Source organism: Petaurus breviceps, unplaced genomic scaffold (genome assembly GCF_028583685.1).
Source record: "Petaurus breviceps papuanus isolate PSGF00001 unplaced genomic scaffold, PetGlider_PUasm1.0 90792, whole genome shotgun sequence".
NCBI lineage: Eukaryota > Metazoa > Chordata > Mammalia > Diprotodontia > Petauridae > Petaurus > Petaurus breviceps.
Window position 1 is genome coordinate 20,190,701 of NW_027187347.1, and position 20,643 is coordinate 20,211,343.

At 38.8% G+C, this 20,643-nt stretch overlaps 1 protein-coding gene across 1 annotated transcript in view; it reads right to left on the reverse strand.

The window, feature by feature from the left end:
• LOC138147447 (solute carrier family 15 member 2-like) overlaps positions 1-20,643 on the reverse strand; it is an 87,835-nt gene that overhangs the window by 53,421 nt on the left and 13,771 nt on the right. Inside the window, exons 4-7 of the mRNA XM_069069964.1 lie at positions 12,965-13,106; positions 11,026-11,118; positions 8,385-8,484; positions 1,134-1,224 (exon numbers count right to left, since the gene is read on the reverse strand). Coding sequence (XP_068926065.1) covers positions 1,134-1,224; positions 8,385-8,484; positions 11,026-11,118; positions 12,965-13,106 — 426 coding nt within the window. The remainder of the gene's footprint in view (positions 1-1,133; positions 1,225-8,384; positions 8,485-11,025; positions 11,119-12,964; positions 13,107-20,643) is intronic.

Sequence of the window (20,643 nt, forward strand, 5' to 3'; positions counted from 1 at the left end):
TCCTCTCACTGTACAGATGAGGAAACTGAAGGTTGGGGGAGGGTAAGGGGTAACTTGCCCAATGCCCCACAAAGAGTGAGTTTAAAGGCAAAGTTGGAAGCAGAAATTCAAGTTTTCTGACTTCCCATGTAGTATTTTTCTACTATATCCATTAGGTATATTGATAAAATCAATAAGATTTAAAATGTCCAGAATGTGGATATAGAAATACAAGACTATAATTTAAATATGTTTTTTGCTTTTTTTGGAGGAGGAAAGGTAGTGCAGTTGGGGTTAAGTGACTTGCCCAAGGTCACACGGCTAGTTTTTTGTGTTAAGTGTCTAAGGCCGGATTTAAACTCGGGTCCTCCTGACTCCAGGGCTGGTGCTCTTTTCACTGTGTCACCTAGTCTCCCCTAGTTGAAATAATTTTTTATCATTTATTATTTGCATTTCCTTATAGAAAAAAAGTTTTCTGTAAAAATCCCATGAAGTAGAGAATGGTATAAAGATAAAATTCTATTCTATTTCATGCACATAAATAATATATGAATTATTTTTATCCTTTTATTATTAAAAGTATTCCTCGCTTTAAGAAAGTATTAGCTTTTAAAATGAATTAATTAGTTTGATAAGGTAATCGGTGCAAAATTATTAATTTTCTAAAGCTTTAACATAGGTACCTTTAGCCAATCAATCAATTAATAATCATTCATTGTTTTCTATGGGTCATGCCTCATTTCAAATATGAATCAATTTCCCAAAATTCAACTGACACGAAGCTTTTCTGGAATGCCTATATCAGTTAAAATGAGGATACTCCTGCATTTGAATTTGCCAAAGTCTACCACAGGCTGAACCAGCTTAGCTTCTCAGGACAATGTCACCCCTCATATCATAGATTCAGAGCTGGATGGGACCTTAGAGTTTTTCTAGTCCAACTTCCTTATTTCATTTATTAAGAAACTGAGACTCAGGGAGATTAAATGATTTGTTCAAGGTCATACAACTAGTGAGTATCAGAGCTAGGATATGACCCCATATTCTCTGACTCCAAATACAGCATTTATTGTTTTTTTTTTTCTAAGAGCCCTGCAAGAGACCATGGCAAAGACATTTCCACTCCATTCAGTCCCCTTGTAAGCCATACTGACCTCTAAGCATGGGCATAAAAATTGTTGAAATCAAGAATGCCAAGTTGACTAAGAGATACATAATCGAGAATAACTTTCTCCTTTCTTCTGTCTGAAAGAAGATGGAACAAAACAATGTCAGCATTTCGAGGGATACAAAAACTAAGAACAAAACTCATAATTCCCTGGATTTCCAAAACACAAACATTACAACTAACATCTATGTTTGTTTGTGCCTACGGCCAAAAGAAAATTAAATTTGGACAATTGGTAATTAGGTGATGGCCTTGGCAGAAATTTAATGGATTAAATTTCCTCTTTCTATTCCATTTATGTCTGGTCTACATGACAGCCTATGTTTGTAGAATCACTTAAAGTATATTTGCTGTGGACTGATCTTGTGTTCTACAAACATGGAAAGCAGTGAGGATAAAGAGGAAGTAAGAATACCAATGACTCCAGTCAGAAGAGAAACAAATGCTATGGTCAAAGACAACTTTTTTTTTGCTAAATGATTGTTAAATATATTTTTTAAATACATTAAACATTGAAGACTAACCTGGAACTATGCCTAAAGGGCTATAAAATTGTGCATACTATCACTTCTGGGGTAGTATCCCAAAAAGATCATAAAAATGGGAATAGGAACCACATTTACAGAAATATTTATAGCAGCTCTTTTTGTGGTGGCCAAGAACTGAAAATTGAGGAAATGACCATCAATTAGGGAATGGTTGAACAAGTTGTGGTATATGAATGTAATGGAATAGTATTGTGCTATAAGAAATGATGAACAAGTAGACTTCAGAAAAACCTGGAAGGACTTATATGAACTGATGCTGAGAGAAGTGAGCAGAACCAGGAGAACACTGTACACAGAAACAGCCACAGTATGCAATGACTGATTTTGATAGACTTAGCCCTTCTCATCAATGCAAGGACCTAAAACAATTCCAAAGGACTCATGATGAAAAGTACCATCCACATCCAGAGAAAGAACTATGGAGTCTGAATGCAGAGTGAAGCAGACTATTTTCTTTTTTGTTTTGTTTTGGGTTTTTTTTTCTTATGGTTCCTCTTATTCATTCTGGTTCTTCTATACAACATGCCTAATGTGAAAGTATGTTTAATGGGAATGTATGTGTAGAGCCTATATAGGATTGCATGTCATCTTGGGGAGGGAGGAGGGAAAAGAAGGGGAGAAAATTTAAAGCTTATAGGAGTGAATGTTGAAAACTAAAAATAAATAAACTTTAAAAAAAACAATCATAAGGGCGGCTAGGTGGTGCAGTGAGTAGAGCGCCGGCCCCAGAGTCAGGAGGACCCGAGTTCAGTTCCGGCCTCAGACACTTAACACACACACACACACACACACACACACACACACACACACACAACTAGTTGTGTCACCTTGGGCAAGTTACTTAACCCCAATTGCCCTCCAAAAAGGCACAACAAAACAAAACAAAACAATCATATACATTCAACTGGGACTCAGGATTCTACCTCACTCCACTTCCTTCACCAGAGGGAAAATTTTAAAACCCTTAGTTCTAGGACTTCAGAACCATAGAAGACCATACCTCTCACTTATGGACATTAGAGATCAAGCCCTTCACTTTGGAGACAGGAAACTAAATCTCAGAAAAGATCAATAATAACCTGCTTAGCTAATTGGTGACAGGACCAGGATCAGATCTTCTGATGTTAAATTATAGTTATGCCTTCCACACCATCATGGGTCAGCCTAAGAAACTAAATGGGAATTTGGGGAGAGTTTTGTGGAAGCTGCAAACACATGAAGGCCAGTAGATGACACAGAAAAAGTTTAGAAACTAAAAAATGCCTAAAACATACATGTAGTATTGGATAATATCACCATATTTTATCTTTAACAGCATAATGATTCAGACTTCTCTGACAAAGGGAGGGCAAAAAAATTTTAAGTGGATTTTCCAGATCACAGGGGTGCTGCACCCCTAACTTCCATGATGTGGAAGGGATATATTGTACATTGCCACTTTAATATGGGAAAGCTGTCTTATCTGCTTAGCAGTCTTGCTACTACTCACAATCCTCTTCCATTATAATGAAACAATATGCTTGAAGTTTTCTGTAAACTGTGAAGGTGTGTCACAGTCTCCAATTAGCTTGATAGTCTACAAAGCCCTCCTACTAGACACCCACAATGGAGGCTTCTTTTGGTGAACTCAAGAAAGGCTTACATTGGCTACTGAGCTTATGTATCTGGATCCCAATGAGCCTTTTGTGGTTGATATAGATTCACAGGACATAAAAGTGACATCTAATATATATACTTCCACTATAGCCTCCCTTTAACTGAGAAGATTTTACTATTTGGGAGTTTCTACTTTCAATGAGGATATAATGGGGATTTGAGGGGTTTTCCTGTCAGTTGCCTGGTGTCCTAAGTCCACAAGTGTATACTATGTGCCAGGCACTGGGCTAAGCACACAGAAAAGCAAAAATAGTTCCTACCTTTAATGAGCCCACAACCTAATAGAAGAGATAACTGCAAAGAATGATACACAGCTAGATATAGACAGGATAAATTGGAAGTAATCAACAGAGGGAAGTCACCAGCATTAAGGGGGTTGAAGAAAGTCTTCTTGCTGGATGAGATTTTAGTTGAAACTTGAAGGAAACCAGGGAAGTCAGGAGGTAAAGGTAAGAAAATAGAGTACTCCAGGCAGGAGAAACAGCTGGCGAAAATGCTCAGACTTAGGAAATAGATGGTAATGTGGGAGGAAAGCAAGGATCAGTGTCACTGGATTACAAAGTATTTGACTTTGGGGGAATAAGTGTACAAAGATTAGAAAAATAGAAAGAGGTCATGTTATGAAGGGCTTTAAAAGTCAAACAGAGCATTTTGTATTTGATCCTGGATATAGTAGGGATCCAATGGAGTTTATTGAACAGGGAGAACTTGTTTATTGAACAAGTCAGACCTGTGCTTTAGAAAAAGCAACTTGATGGCTAAATGGAGGATGGACTGGAGTGGAAAGAGACTTGAGGCAGGGAGATCAACCAGAATGCTATAGCTTTTTCTTTTTTTTAAAGGGGGAAAGGCAGGGCAATTGGGGTTAAGTGACTTGCCTAAGGTCACACGACTAGTACGTATTCAGCGTCTGAAGCCGGATTTGAACTCAGGTCCTTCTGACTGTAGGGCTGGTGTTCTATTCACTGCACCACCTCTATTCACTGCACCACCTACCCCCAGAAGATTATTGCAATAGTCCAGGCATGAGATGATGAGGGCCTACACCAGGGTGGTAAAAGTGTCAGAAGAGAGATGTCATATATGAAAGATCTGAAAGTAGAATTAAAATTACTTGGCAATAGATTTGATATGGTGGGGCAGGATTAGAGAGAGAAAAGAGTTGAAGATGATACTAAATCATGACCTTGAGTGCCTGGGAAGACAGTAGTATCTTAAATAATAATAGGGAAATTAGGGAAGAGGGGATGGTTTAGGGGAAAAGAAAATGAGTTTGGTTTTTGTCTATGGGGTACATAGTCAAAATGTCCAATGTGAGACTGGAGGTCAGCAGAGAGGTTAAGGCTGGGTAAACATATCAAAGATAATAACTGAATCCATGGAAGTTGATGAGCTCACCAAAAGAAATAGTACAGAAGTGGGGTGGCTAGGTGGCTAGGTGGCACAGTGAATAGAGCAACAGTCAGGAGGCCCTGAGTTCAAATATGACCTCAGACACTTGACACACTTACTAGCTGTGTGACTTTGGGCAAGTCACTTAATCCCAATTGCCCTCCAAAAAGCAAAAAAAAAAAAATAGTCAGAACCCAAATATTTAAAAGATTATATATTTGGAGTTGAGCTGTGTGACTATGAGCTAATCTCAAAAAAAAAAAAATCCTGGACTTCATTAAAAAGGTTTTTGAAAACAAAACAAACAACAACAACAACAAAAAAATGACTGATCTGATCCTTACAATAAACTATAACATGTTTACATCCTGAATACTTTGATATAATTCTTGTCAACTGTTTCCCAGAATGAAATAATAGAGCTTGGAAAGATCCAGAATAAGTAAATAAATAATTAAGATGATGATGTATCTTCCATATGAATACTACTCTTTTTTGAAGTATCATATGGAAGCGGTTTGGGGTTTTTTATATTAAACTTTATTTTTTTATATGATCAACAAAAACCTGGCTTCTCTTCCTCCCTCCCCAAAAGAGAAAGAAAGAAAAACAAAACCCATTACTAAACCTACATAGTCGAACAAAATAAAGGCTCCTAATTGACCAAGTGTGTGGAAACTGTTGGAAAGAAGAGACAGGATAGCGAAGTGTTTTAAGCTATCAGCGATATGCATAGACTGAACCATGATCTTGTTCGCCAAACAGGTTTAAGGAGAATTTTAATAATCATATGGTTACCTTCCTATACTGTTTTATCATTATTGAATCATATGATCACAAGACATTTACACATCCTTTCTCATATATCTTAATAACTATGACTTTATATCCCCTTCCTAGATTTAAAACAAACTCTATTAGCTAAATCGGTGGAGTCCTAGTCTACTAGTTCCTGTTTGGTTGTGTGTGTGTGTATAGGGGGGTAATAATCAACATAATACACAACTGTGGAAGAATAAGATCCCACTAAATGTTAACAACAAGCTCGAGATAAGAGGAAGTCTTTAGGAGCACTTAATGTTGAAGAACAGCAGCGATCTATGAGCGTATGAATGGACAGACAGCCTCTGATGCTGTGAAGGGTGTTGGGAGAGTACATGAGGAAACAGTCAGACAAGGTTCGGAGGAGCTCAGCTGCAGGGGTTTAGTGATTCTTTGTATTTCTATATGGTTTCCAATGGCCCTCAATGTCCCACCGATCAGGAAAGGTAGTCTGAAGCTCATGTAACATCTGTATTCCTCTGGCTTTCTGTGAGGGAAGGGTCCTGGATGGGCACTGTGCTATTCCAGAATCTGGGACTGATTGTCAAACTCTTGATGTTAGGTATCACCCAAATTTGCACACCCTAGTAATTAGGGAATCCTTCAGCAAGGCAATTCTTGCTAAAGGGCTGGGGGAATGAGGATAAGGATGAGAGGTGAGAAGATATAATCGAAAACTTGACTAGGACTTTACCAGAAAGACTGGGACACCATTACAGTAGGCAAACTGCCAGTCAGAGGACAAAGCTAAGAGAATCTGCTAAAGAAAAATTAGGGGACAAAAAAATACAGGGAGTTCAAAAAAGCCAAAAAGATCAACATTTTGTCTAAACTCGAGCTGCTTTCCAGAGGCTTAGGATTTTTTATTCTGAAAGCCTGCCTACTCCTTCTATGCTGACCCTAATGCCCCTAGGTGGCCTTCACACTCCCCATTCCCAATTCTGATTTCATAATGCATGTATTAGAAAGCAGCTGGGTTTCTCTTCAATATCAATGGATTCAACTGACTACCACCCTGCTTATCACCCACTCTGCTGACTATTGATTCCTCTAGTTTTCTGTGATTAGGCATGCTGTTCTCCCTCGATGACTTTCAAAAACCGCATTTCCCCCTGCTGCCTTAAACTTTATATTCAGTCTTTTCTAGTCAGAATTTTCCACTGAAAGAATGCCTTTAGTGAAGAGGGAGGGTGGAATGAGGAGGAATATTTTTTATCCAGATAACAATTTTCTTTGGAAAAACATTTTTCTTTTTTAAAAAAAATTTTCCCCTCCAGTGATTTCCTCTACTATTTTAGACAAACCTTGGTTCTTCTACCTAGATATCCTAATAAAGTAAGAAATAAATAGTGCAAAGACCTTTTAGGATTGGAGAAGCTGATTAACTTGTGTAAAGGGTTATTTTCTTAGGAAATTCCCTCAGCTCAGTAGCTCAGATCACTTTTCACAGGCTTCTTCTGAAAGGAAGCCATTGTTGGGTAATCCCAGAGTTTTGTGAAGTGGTTTCCAAATTTAGGGCTGATTCAATGAGGGAGAAAGATGAAAAAGCACTGGGGTCCACTATTGAAATACTGTGAATTGCCTTCAGCAATTTATAAGAGGTTCTTTTGGGCTACAAGGGAAGAAAGGCTTGCAAAGGTTTTTGTTTAAAGTTTTAACTGTTCAAGGCATGGCAAGACAAATTAAAGAAAGATTTGTAGACACTTCAAAGACAAGTGGGTATATTTCATGGGACCTTAGCACAATGGAGAAATGCCAAGGAGACAAGAAAGCTAGCATACAGCAGATTGTGGTCCAGTGGCCTTATGCTTTTTTAAAAAAAGTGAAAATGAAGTTATAACTCTAAAAATCACCAGTATATTGTAGTGATATGAGTTTGTACATTTGAAATAGTCTAAGAAAAATTATTCCTAATATGAGGAAGTTAAAACTAAATATCCTTAAGATTTTGAGGTCAAAATCATGGAAGCAAATGATCACGGTCTCCTTTGGTCCCACTGTCAGAGCCAGAATACTGAGCTGAATAGACAATTGGTTCATTATAATTCTGGTTTTCTTTGTTCCATTGAACAGGATAATTTTCTGAATGTCAGGATGATACCACTAGTATAATGAGAAAAAATATGAAAATCTTTAGAGCCTTCAAAAAGAGAACAGGATAAATCTTAGGTCATTTACCTACCTGAAGATAAAGGGTTTGAAAAGACAATCTACTCAGTGTTCCTTCTAGTTCTATTATTCTTCCCTCAGAATTAATTATGTTCCTTCCTTATTATCTAAATGACTTTAATCTAAAAAGTATTTGCTCTTTCATGTAACATGTCATGTAAACCAGTCAAGATGGAAAATAAAGCCATTTTATATTATGATCTATACATTTATAACTTTAAATCATTAACTTCCAGTTTGGAAAATCAAAGATGTTATTTATGTTTCAGGTTAAGCTCTGACTGGTTAATGTTCTCTTTTTTTGTTTTGTTTGTTTTTGGAAGGGGGAAGGTAGGGCAATTGGGGTAAAGTGACTTGCCCAAGGTAACACAACTAATTTTTGTGTTAAGTGTCTGAAGCCGGATTTGAACTCAGGTCCTCCTGACTCTAGGGCCGGTGCTCTATTCACTGCACCACCTAGTCGCCCCATGGTAATGGTCTCATGACTTCAGGACAGAATGAGATGTAAATGCTGCATTTTATGAAGTGATAGATTACTTGCTGCAAAAATCCATTGCTGAATCAACAGAACCACTAGGTCATAAAACCATCGCAGTTAAATTTAATTTCCAAAAGTGATTCTAATAAAAGAAAAGACTCATGGCTCTTACATGCTCTTCTTCAAACTGATCTCCAATAAAGGCCACAACACAGGGTTTAATGACTCCTGATCCTAAGGCAATCAGGGAGAATCCTGAGATAAAGAGGGTCCTGCCAAGGAAAGATGAAGACTGTGTCAGTGATGGTCTTTCATATTGCTTTAGTGTGCTTAGTATGAGTGTATTGGCCCCTCTTTCCCATTCCTCATCCATGACAACCAAAGTCCCTTTGGAGTCAAAGGTACAATGACAGAGATAGATTTATCTCTGGAGAAACAATAGGGAAGGGCACTGGCTCATGAGGAACAGACTGAAAGGCTCATCCATAGGAAGAGGATTCTCTATTTCACTGAGAAAACACATGACTATCGTGGCCCCACCCTTCATTCCTTTGTCCCTCAAGTTCTCAAATAAACATGATGTGTCAGATACTCAAATCCAGTATTTTCCCCCCATCTTCAATCTTCCATTTCCTATTCTTACTTTCCTTCAGTCAAAAAAGGGAATATACTGTATAATGAAACATTTCTAGCCCAAGCTGAAGTGAGGAGAAAAAATGAGCTCAACAGAAGAAATATAGTAGAAGCATTGAAAGATGAGTTATACAAGCCCATAAGGATAGGTCGGAAAAAGCTACATAGTAGAAAAGCATCTCCCAGTGGAAAGAGACCTTAAAAACCAAATAGCTAAGCACTCATCCAAGGCAAGATTCCTCTCTAAAATAGCCACTACAAATGACCATTCTATTCTTGGCCGTATACAGGGATGGGGAACTTACTAGTTATGAAGATTCCTCATATTTTACTTTGGAACAACTCTAATGATGATGAAGGACTTCCTTATATTAAGCTCAAATCCACTTCCCTTCCCATTCTACCTAATGGCCCTAGCTTTACCCTTTGGGGCCAAGGACAGAATAAGTCTAATCTCTTTCCTACATGACAAGCTTTCAAATATTTGCAAATAATTTCTTCTCTCTCCTAAATCTCCTCTGTTCCTGGCTAAATTTTCAGCTTCTAAACTATTACTTATATGATATCATTTCAAGTTCTGTCATCATCATAGTTGTCCTTCCATGAACATAACTCCAGTTTTTCATTCACTCTCCTAAAATGTGGTGCCCAGAACTGAACACACCATTCTAGAGATGGTTTGTCCAGTACAGAGCACTCCCTTACACTGGACACTTCTATTACCACAGTTTAAGACTTAATTAACTTAGTAGGCAACCACATTACAATGGTTTTCGAGAGCATGCAGTCCTTTGCATACAGATGTTATCTAGCTTTGCCTCCCCCATTCTGCACTCCCTTTGCTCTGTGTAGCTGAGTGTTTTAACCCAACCACAGAACTTTATCTAAATCCCTACTAAATTTAATTTTGTTATATTTGGCCTATTGTCCTGACCTGTATATTCTTGAATCTTGATTGTGTCATCTAATGTATATCTTTCCTTCTTATTTCAGGGTCATCAGCAGAGGCAGGTAAGCATGGCATCTACATCTTCATCCAAGTCATTGATTAAAAATGTTAAACAGAACAGAGCTGAGTATGGAGCCCTGTACCACACCAAATTAACAGGATCAATAATTTGTTAAGCATTCCTTCCATCACTTCTGAACCCACCTTAGCTGTATTATCATCCAGTTCACATCTCTCCAATTCTTCCACAAGGATATCATGAGGGACTATGTAAAATGTCTCACTGAAATCCAGGCATACCAGGTCTCCACATTCCCCTGATCTACCATACTAGTTACCTTGTCAGAAAAGGAAATGTGGTTAGTCTGGCACAGCTTGTCCTTGGTGAGTTATGCAGTCCGGTGGTGATTAAAGTTTTCTTTTCTAAGTGCTCACAAATCTTCCCTATAATGATGCCTCTGGAGACTGTAGTCAAGCTGACCAGTCTCTAATTTGTGGAATCCACCTTCTTCAACTTTATGAAAATCAGCACATTAGCCAGACATTACAACCTGAAGTTTCCCTTTGGGTCTCCACCATTTCTAAAAGTTCTTTCAATGCTTCCTTTTCTGATAGGTAGGTGCTACCATTTAATTCTTGCTTGAGACATGTACTAGCATACAGGCTTTCTCCTCACCCATAAAGGAAATGGTAGGCCTCCTGGGGTTAGGGATGAGGGTTTCACAATCTTTAAAGGCCTTCAAAAGTTCTCATAATCCCCTCTCCATTCCCTAGTCCCATCTCTCTCCTTCATCTTCCATTTCACAGCTCAGGACAGAATTATGCTCCTTATAAGTAAGGTAATCAGAGAAGAAAATAAATGGATCAGTAGGTCACCTTTCCTGCCCTGAGGGGAAGAGAGTAAATTACAGAGTTAAGATATACAGGGAGAAGATGAAACAAGAATAGGGACAGAAAAAGGGAATGGGAAAAAGGAAAGAAGTGTTGCTTTATGCTTACAGTGCCAAAAGTTCACCAAGGGGTAAAGTAAAAAATCCAAGTGAAAAGCTGCTCACTCATCCAGCTGCAGAGTTGAACTAAACAAATGAGCAAATGCCCCAAACCACCAGGTATCTACAAACCCAAGGATAAGAGCAATGTTCCTGAGATACTGTGAGAAGAACTAGTTGTAGGGTGATGTGGGCATCTGTTTAATTGACAATATCCACCCCAGATCCCAGGCAGTACTTACAGGTGAATCAACTGTCCTCCCTTTACAGGCACTGAACTGAGTATTAGTATCATGTGACCCATCATACACAAAATGTGGCCCGTCACGATTGTGCTGTGGGGGGGGGGGGGGGAAGCAATGTTCAATTAAGCACTGGAAGCAATTATCAATGAATGGCATAATATTAACTAAATACTTAGATGCCCTTAAATATACAAAGAGTGTAAAGGGTAGAAGGAACAACAGCTGCCATTTATGTAGCATTTTAAGATTCAGAAATTTTTTATGTACATTATTCTAATTTTATCTTCACAATAATCCTTTGAGGTTGGTTCTATCATTATCCTTATTTTATAGATGAGAAAATTAAAGGTCATGGGAATTGACTCACCCAATATCACACAAGTAGTAAAATGTGTAAGATCAGTTTTGAACCCAGGTTCAAATTACTGAGTCCAAAGCCATCACTCTTGGCAGTATACCACACACACTACCTTTTTTTTTTCTTTTTGTAGGGCAATTGGGGTTAAGTGACTTGGCCAAAGTCACATGGCTAGTTAGTGTGTCAAGTGTCTGAGGCCAGATTTGAACTCAGGTCTTCCTGACTCCAGGGCTAGTGCCCTATTCACTTCTCCACCTACCCACCCCAACACAATCATTTTCTAAGGAATGTCCAGAAACAGAAACTGCTGGAAAAGAATTTGAGGCAATTTGTGTATGTGTGGGAGTAGGACCCTATCAATATCAATCCATAGAATTTCTGTAATCTGTGGTGTTTGGGATGTGTGATGTGTGGGAAGTTCATCATCACAAACCCAAATCACACCCATCTATAACTTAGTAAATGAGTGTCAGAGTGTCACCTGAGGCCAAAAGAGGTTGAGTAATTTGTCCATGGTCACACAGAGTCAGTGTCAGAAGTGGGATTTGAACTCAGGACTTGGGAACATAAATATAGAACCTAAAACCCCTCAGGAGAACGCATACATTCAAACTAACCAGAAATTCCTAAGGATTTTGTACTAAAACAATAGAATTAATATTAACATATTAAGGATGTAGTGAGAAATCATCTCTCAAGTAACCTGGTGCTAATTATGCAAACTTGCTCCTTTTATGTGCTTTTGACTTAATACTTGTTCATCAACACTTGAAGCAAGAGCCAGTGATCAGGAAAGGCAGTCTTAGTTTACTTCACTAAAAGATTTGGTGAGAGGTCTAAAGTTCAGGGTTCTAATGAAACATTGGCATTCTATGAACTGCATTCTTCAATCTCTTCAGATGTACTTATAAAAGCATTAAGTTGCTCTCATAGGGTCCAAGATTGCTGCTCTTGAGAACCCCAAGAGCCTGCTCAGGAGGACAGCTGTGTACTGGTCCACAGCCTCCACAAAACTTCCCATTAGAAGAGCAATAGCACTACAGTAAATTTAATGAATGTAGATTCAGTATCTCCAAATCCCACTGGGAAAAAAAAGAAAGAAATGAACCAGGAGCAGAGTTAAATAACAGTAGCTGAGGAAAACAGAGAGAATCTGGGCACCTGAAATCTCCTGGTCTCTTCCCAACCCTGTCTGATTTCGGGGCAGGGGATACCTTAGCAGTTACATTTCAACATCTGCTATTTGACTTCCTCTTAAATGACTACTGTCAGAGAGGCAGACTTTGGAGGGAGTCCTCTCGTGTCGTGGTACACCAAAGGGATCTCAATATATTCAGGGCAAAGGGAAAGGTTCTGAACCAAAACTCCCCAAATCACAGAACAACCTCATTTCCTTCCTGGTAAAAGATGCCCAAGCAGCTTTGCCAATCCTACACAGAATTTCCTTGGACTTTTATCTTTATGTAGCCCCAATCCACTTCATTTACTATTTTATTTCAAGGTCTTGAGTCAAATATTATCTAATTTCCTAGGTTACATTTTCTGGGCTTATGGAAACAGGAGGCATTTCGTCCTTACTTGTAACTTCCCAACCAAGAGTCAGCAATGATAGCTCCTGTGATGCTGACTAAAAAGTTTAAGCCGTTAAAGAGATGGTAAGTGGCAGTGGAGGTGTTTTCATTCCATCGGAGGAAGTAAACCATGTACAAGGTGATCACAGCTGGAGGAAAAAGACAAAGACAAAGCTATTCAACGTGTCTATGACACTATCCCCACATCTACCTTTCCCAATGAGTGACCAATATCAGAAAGACAGCTAGGTGGCACAGCGGAGAGAGAGCCAGGTCTAGGATCAGGAAGACCTGAGTTCAAAGCCCACCTCAGACACTTACTGGCTGTGCGAACCTGGGCCAGTCACTTAACCCTATTTGCCTCAGTTTCTTCATCTGTCAGATGAGCTGGAGAAGGAAATGGAAAACCACTCCAATATCTTTGCCAAGAAAACCCCAAATGGGGTCATGAAGAGTCGGACACAACTAAGGGACTCAACAACAAGGCCAATACTAACATATCATTAATTTCCCAAGTAATAAACTTTGAAGAGATTGAAGATTTCTTATGTCCTTTCACTCTGCTCATCCATCATAAAAATGTGCTTTAACCTTACTGACTTTTAAAAATGTATCAATCAAAAAGCATTTATTAAGTACCAACTATGTACTAAGTATTGTGCTAGACACTGTACAAAAGTGAGACAGCCCTTGCCCTCAAGGAGCTTTACGTTATGTATCTTTCAGATCTACCCCTGCCTCTAAATTCTTGGAGCCATATATTTAATACAGTAGTTGTCCATCTTTAATACTGGCTACTGTAACATTATGCCACTTGCTCTACTCTGCCAACATCCCTCTTTTATCAGTTGTTAATACTTTTAATGTGTCTTCTTAGCTACTCATTTTGAACATGTCAATCATCCCCTTATGGTCCTTTACTGAGTTCCAATTTAAATATAGATGCAGTCTGTAATCAGTGGTACTGAATATTCTAGTAATTGCAATAAGACTGAAGAAGGTATTAGAAGGATTAACATTGGAAATGAAGGTTTCATAAAACATGGTAGTGTATCTAGAAATTCTAAATGTCTCAACGAATCACTTTATGGGAATAATAAATGAACTCAGTAAAGTTGCAGGACACAACATTAACGCAGAAAAATAAACTGTTAATAACTAAGATCAAAGAAAACATAATAAAAAAGCCTCTTTCACGATAACAACAGAAAATAGTGAATTAACATACCTGCCTATTATGAAGTACCAACAATTAAATGAATGTTTATGCTTGGGACTTGTGTAAGAATGATAAAACTATAATGACCAAAGTATACAAGAACCTAAATAGCTAGAGAAAAATTCATTGTTCATGGATGGACTAGATTAATAAAAATAATAATACTTCATAAATTAATGTATATATTTAATGTAATATGAACCAAAATACCAATGAGGCTTCTTTTTAGAACCATATTAAAGTAAATTTATATTAAAAATGGAAGGGTAAAAATATCACAGTTCACACTGAAAGAAAAAAGGAAATGAAAGTGGTCTTGAAATCCTAGATTTTAAAACATATTACAAAAGGGTTACCATAAAAAATAACATTATAGTACTGGAAGGGAAATAAACCAAATAGATGAATGGAACAGAATATCCTTTCAAAAGTAGACAAAATATTATTGTTTGATAAAGCTATAGAAAATGAGGAGGCTTCATTATTTGGCCAATGAATTTGGGAAAACTATTTGGCAATATGGTAGAAAAAGGATTTAGAGCCACATGTTAAACCATATGTCTTAGTGAATTCCAGCTGGATGAGAGACTTAAACATAAGATCTCAATTGTGGAGGGGAGATTATTTTTTTCCAGTTTAACAAATAGAAAGAATTAATGGGTACAAGATAAATGTGCTTCACTATGCTAACAAAAGTAGAAGCTGGAGTACAGAGGATACACTAACTACGATCATATGAGAGATAATGAGAAAGAATGGGCAAATAAAGAATCCTGATGAAGACTCAGGTGGAGAAAAAATGTGCTTTCACACATAAAAATTAAATTATTTCACTGTTAATAGCCACAAAACAAGATGATTTGTTTGTGCTGATGTTCAAGATTTCCATAAAATGCTTAATTTTTAAAGATAAATAAAATAAATGAGTTGGTTTAGATGACCTCTATGATCCCTTCTAGGTCTAAAAAAAGAAGTGAGGGCAGGGTGGGGGGAGTGAAGCAGATTGCTTCAGTCTACCCTTTGAATTGTCAAATGATTTAATTCTTCTCTGCTAACATTTTTTTTTTGGTCTGGTTATTTGTCAAAGGTCACCTCATCACCCCTAACACGGTATCTCATTCGTTTCCTCTCTAAATTATAAAGCAAATGTAGTTCCGTAGCATTCCAAGTCAATGGCTGAAACTTAATTCCTTCTATTCCACTTTCAAATAGTTTTATTAATCCCTGTTAGGAGCTAAAGTCTTATATTAAAAAAAAAGAAAAGCATTATAATACCTTTGGGGGATGGTATGGGAGTTTTCTAGTACAGATCAGTTTTCTTTGCACACTATAATCTAAAACAAACCTCTTTCATTCCATAATTCCAAAGCATTTTTCTTAACGTTCCAGAGAAACTTTGAACAATCCACCCCAAAGTATTTCTTGGGCAGGAGATAGCTACCCATAGGCTGGTATCTCCAGTTACTTTTAATCTACTTTTTAAAATAAGCCATTGGCAATAACTACTGCCTGGCCCAAGTCCTTAGAGCATTGTGAAATGACTGAAAAAGTTTTGAATTCCCTTCAGAAAGTTTAATGGGGGTTTTGTTTGTTTGCTTGGCTTTTCCGTTCAGGCTCTCAAGTGACAAACGGGCATATTTTGAGCAACTCTGGCACAAAGTAGCTTGGTTTTTCTGCTTGGTATCCATGTATGTATTTGATTAATGTGATCAAGTTGCCACATGCCTTGAAAAACACAGGGTAATTGAAAATGATGGAATTTAACCTTAGTAAATCTGTGTTTTGTTTTTTAAAAGAAGTTGTTTTTCAAGAGACAGTGTGATAAATGGAGCAAGACCACAAGATTGCATGTGTGTTTAAAGGAAAAAGTGAAGAAAGGAACGATGGCAGAAATGTTGAGTCGCAATTGACTGAGAGGTGTGGGTGTTTGCATTTAGAATTTCTCTGCCTTTCAAGTTTCAGGCTTAAGTTTTAAGCAAGGAGAGAAGACTTGCCTTCTCTATTTTACTGCTTAAGTGTCTGGCTATTTCTGCTGTAGTTCTCATTATGTTACATTTGTGTATAGTATAAAATAACCAGATTAGGGAACAGCTAGGTGGTGCGGTGGGTGGAGTGCCAGGCTTGGAGTCAGGAAGACTCATCTCCCTGAGTTCAAATCTGGCCTCAGACACTTATTACTGTGTGACCCTGGACAAGTCACTTAACCTTGTTTGCCTCACTTTCCTCATCTGTCTTGGGAATGGGCTTGAGAAGGAAATGACAAACCACTCCAGTATCTTTGCCAAGAAAACCCCAACTGGGGTCACAAAGAGTCGCACACAACTGTAATGATTAAACAACAAATTGTCTTAATTCCATAAAAGTTATTCTTAAAATAAAATAACCTAGAGATAATTGTTTGCATGTAGTCAGTCCTGGCCTTTCCCTTTAAAGCGTCTAACTCCTGTCTCTACCCCTCTTAATAACAGTTACAGCTAACATTTCTATGGTGCTTACCATGTGCCAGGCACTGTGCTAAGAACTTTACACGTCTCATTTGATCCTCACAACAACCCTGAGAGATAGAGGTTATTATTATTCCCATTTTACAGCTGAAGGAACTGAGATAAACAAGGGTTAAGTGACTTGCCCAGGGTCACATAGCTAGTTAACGTCCAAGATCAGATTTGAGCTCAGGCCTTCTTGACTTCAGTACTAGATACCTTCATCATTCAGGTTATCATCAGGTCAGAGGATGGAGAGGAAGGAAAAAAGAGAGTATGTTTCTGACTGGAGGGGTAGGGCCAGAGCTAGATGACATTTTGAAATAAGCAAAGCCTGTCTTTGGTGTTGTTGCATCTCTATGCCCTGTTCTAATTCTTTGCACGCTTTTACTTATTAAGTCTCTTTTTTCTTCTCTCCGCCTCCCTATCCCAGCACTCTTCATTTCCCTCCTAGCTGTACTTCCCTGGGGGGGGCTTTCCATCATGGCCCCAGAAACCTCCTCATCATGCTGCAAGATCCAGTCAGTGCCCTCGGCCCCTCTGATTGCTGTTTGGAGGGCAGAGTAACAAGCTCATCCCCAAACCTCCACTTAACGTGGGTCATCAGCCTCGGGTTGTCTTCCCCCACTAGATTGCAAACTCCTTGAGGGCAAACACCATCTTTCACGTCTGTAATTCTAGCACTTAGCACAGTGCCTGGCACATGGTAAACACTTAATAAATTATGTTGACTGACTAACTGATGAGCCCAGCACTCTCATGGTGGCCCTGGGGTATCACAAGTTTCTTGTTGTGGCTAATTAACATAATGAATATAAATTAACCCAGAGCACCCCCTTTTGCCCTCCCTGTATGCATCCTGTGTTCTACCCAGTATTGCAATATACATTCTCTTTAATGCTAAGTGTTAGGAAATTAATGCACTAAGACAAGAGCTATATAACCCTTTGAAGGTCATTTAATGTATTTGAGCCTCAGTCTCATCTGTTAAATGAGGGACTTAAATAAATGAACCTAAGATTCCTTCTAGGGAGGTTAGGTGGCCTCACCCCCTCCAACCAAAAACATCTCTCTCTCTTCTTTCCTCTCTACACTCTGATGTGGTAACTAACCTGAATGAAAAAGGAAGTGAAATGGAACAGAGGATAGAGGCTTGGGCCTGGAGTCAGGAAGACCTGAGTTCCAATCTGGCCTCAGATACTTCATCTGTATGACTCTGGGCAAGTCACTTTACCCTGTTTGCCTCAGTTTCCTCATCTGTAAAGTGAGCTGAAGAAGGAAGTGGTAAACTACTTTAGTATTTCTGCCAAGAAAACCCCAAATGGTGACATGAAGAGTTGGACATTACTGAACAAGAAGATTCCTTTTATGCTAGCCTACTTTCTAGTCTTACTTAACATTATTCCCTTTTACTGACTTTTCCATTCTGGGTTACTTGATGTTCTCTGGGCTCAGTATTCCACCTTCTGGCTCCAGACTTTTGCTTAGGATTTCTCATAGATACTCCCTCCTGACCTGCACCTCTTAGAATCTCTGCCTTCCAGATAGTCAAGGGGGCAGAGCCAAGATGACCACACAGAAGCAGGAAAACTCCTGAGCTCCCCCAATAACCACCTCAAATACCTATAAAATATGACTCTAAGCAAACTTTAGAGATACAGAATGCACAAAGTGACAGAGAGAAACATATCTCCCACTGAAGGAATGAGGAAGGGTCCATCACAGCACACTGAGAACAGAGCCCAGCCTCACATGAGCCCAAGGTTTTAGTCCCAGGGTGGCCTAGACCAACCTCAGCTGGAGGGACTTAGGGAGAGTGGATCACCAGCAGCTGGGGCAGTTTCCAGAATTACCAACCCATAAATGCCAAAGGCAAAGTAAAAGGTCAGTGTGGACTTTGGGAATAGGGGTTCTGGGAGTACAGTCCAGCCTCTGCCCCTGGGAGGGAGAAGCGATGTGGCTACTTCGGAGCTCCTGGCCTGCAGATCGTTAGGGGGAACAAGCGACCATTCTGAGGGGTAGTTGCTCTTGCTTTAACCTGTTTGGATCTGGATTGCTATCTTGGGTGGAGGTCCTGGGGTGTGTGTCCAGGTGCCAGAGGCAGTGGAAGCTTCTGAGAGGGCACCCAACTAATAACTCTGGCAGCTGTGAAAACCCCAGCTATTTGAGACAAATCTCTCCTCTATGGAAGCAGAGTTCTACTGTGGCAAAAAGCTCAAGAGTCAAATAATTGAGTGGCAACATGAGCAAGCAAAGGAAGCAGCCAAGAAGAAACAATTTGAATATTGTGGAAACACAATCAAGATAACATAGGATCTGGCAGCTTCTACACTGAGGGATCAAAGGGCTTAGAATATGATATTCTGGAAATCAAAAGAGCTGATATTAAAACCAAGTGTCACCTACCCAGCAAAACTGAGTATCATGTTTCAGGGGAAAATATGGTCATTCAGTGGAATAGAGGACTTTCAAGCATTCATGATGAAAAACCAGAGTTGAATAGAAAAAAAAAATTTTTTTAAAGCAACTGGGGTTAAGTAACTTGCTCAAGGTTACACGGCCAGTTATTTCTGGGTGTGGTGCTAAGTATCTGAGCCTGGTTTCAATCCCCAGGTCGTCCCAACACCGGGGCCAGTGCTCTTACTCGCTGTGCTACCTGGCTGCCCCTGAATAGAAAATTTGACATTCAGATACAAGAGGCAAGAGGAGCACGAGAAAGTAAACAAGGAAAAGAAATCTTAAGGAACTTATCAAAGTTGAACTACTTACATTCCTACATGGAAAAACGATAATTGTAATTTATGAAACTTTTCTCAGTATAAGGATAGTTGAAGGGAATATACATGTGTGTGTGTATATATGTGTGTGTGTACATATGTATACATATATATATATATAGAAGGGTATATGTGTATATGAATACATATGGGAATGTGTGTATATATGTATACAGGTATACATAGACAGAGGGCACAGGATCAATTGAATAGGAAGGGATGATATTTAAAAGGTGAAATTGAGAGGTGAGAGAGGAATATAATAAGAGGAGATGGGGAGAGACAGAATAAGGTAAATTTTTATCTCCTGTAGAAGAGGCAAGGGATAACTGTTACAATGGAAGGGAAGAACAGGAAGGCAAAAGGAAATGGGTCAACCTTACTCTCATTGAATTTGGCTTAGGGAGGGAATGACACACACACTAAATAGGGTATCTCACCCTCCAAGAGAGTAGGGGGGAAAGGAATGAGAGGGAGGATGATGGAGGGGAGGACAGGTTGGAGGGGAGGGCAGTTAGAAGCACACTCTTTTGAAAAGGGACAGGGTCAAAGTAGAGAACAGAACAAGTGGGAGGCAGGATAGGATGGAGGGCAATAGATTCAGTCTTTCATAATATATCCACTATGGAAATGCTCTGTGTAGCTACACACATACAACCTATATTGAATTGCTTATCTTCCCAGTACGTGTGGGTGACGAGGGAGGAAGGGAAAGAATCTGGAATTCAAAGTTTTAAAATCAAATGTTTAAAAAATATATTATTATTTTTTTTACATGCAACTGGGAAATAAGATATACAGGCACTGGGGGATGGAGAACCATCTTGTCCTACTGGAAAGTTGGAGAGGGTATGGGGGAGGATATAGGAGAGAGAAGATTGGGGGAGGGGTATACAGTGGGATCACTATTTTGGGGTGGTGGATAGGGGGAAGATGGGGAGAAAATTTTTAACTCAAAATCTTGTGGAAATGAATGATGTAAACTAAAATTAAACAAAATTTAAAAAAAAGAAAATAATGGTCAACATTAAAAAAAAAGAATCTCTGCCTTCCTTTATAGCTCATCTTAAGGGCTGCCTCCTTCAGGAGGTTTTTCTTGAATCTACTCTAGGTTAGTGTTCTCTCTTGCTTTACAAATTGTCTCATAAGACTTATCTTTTTGCATGTTGTAATACCCCAATAGAGATTTAAGCTACTTGAAGGAAGG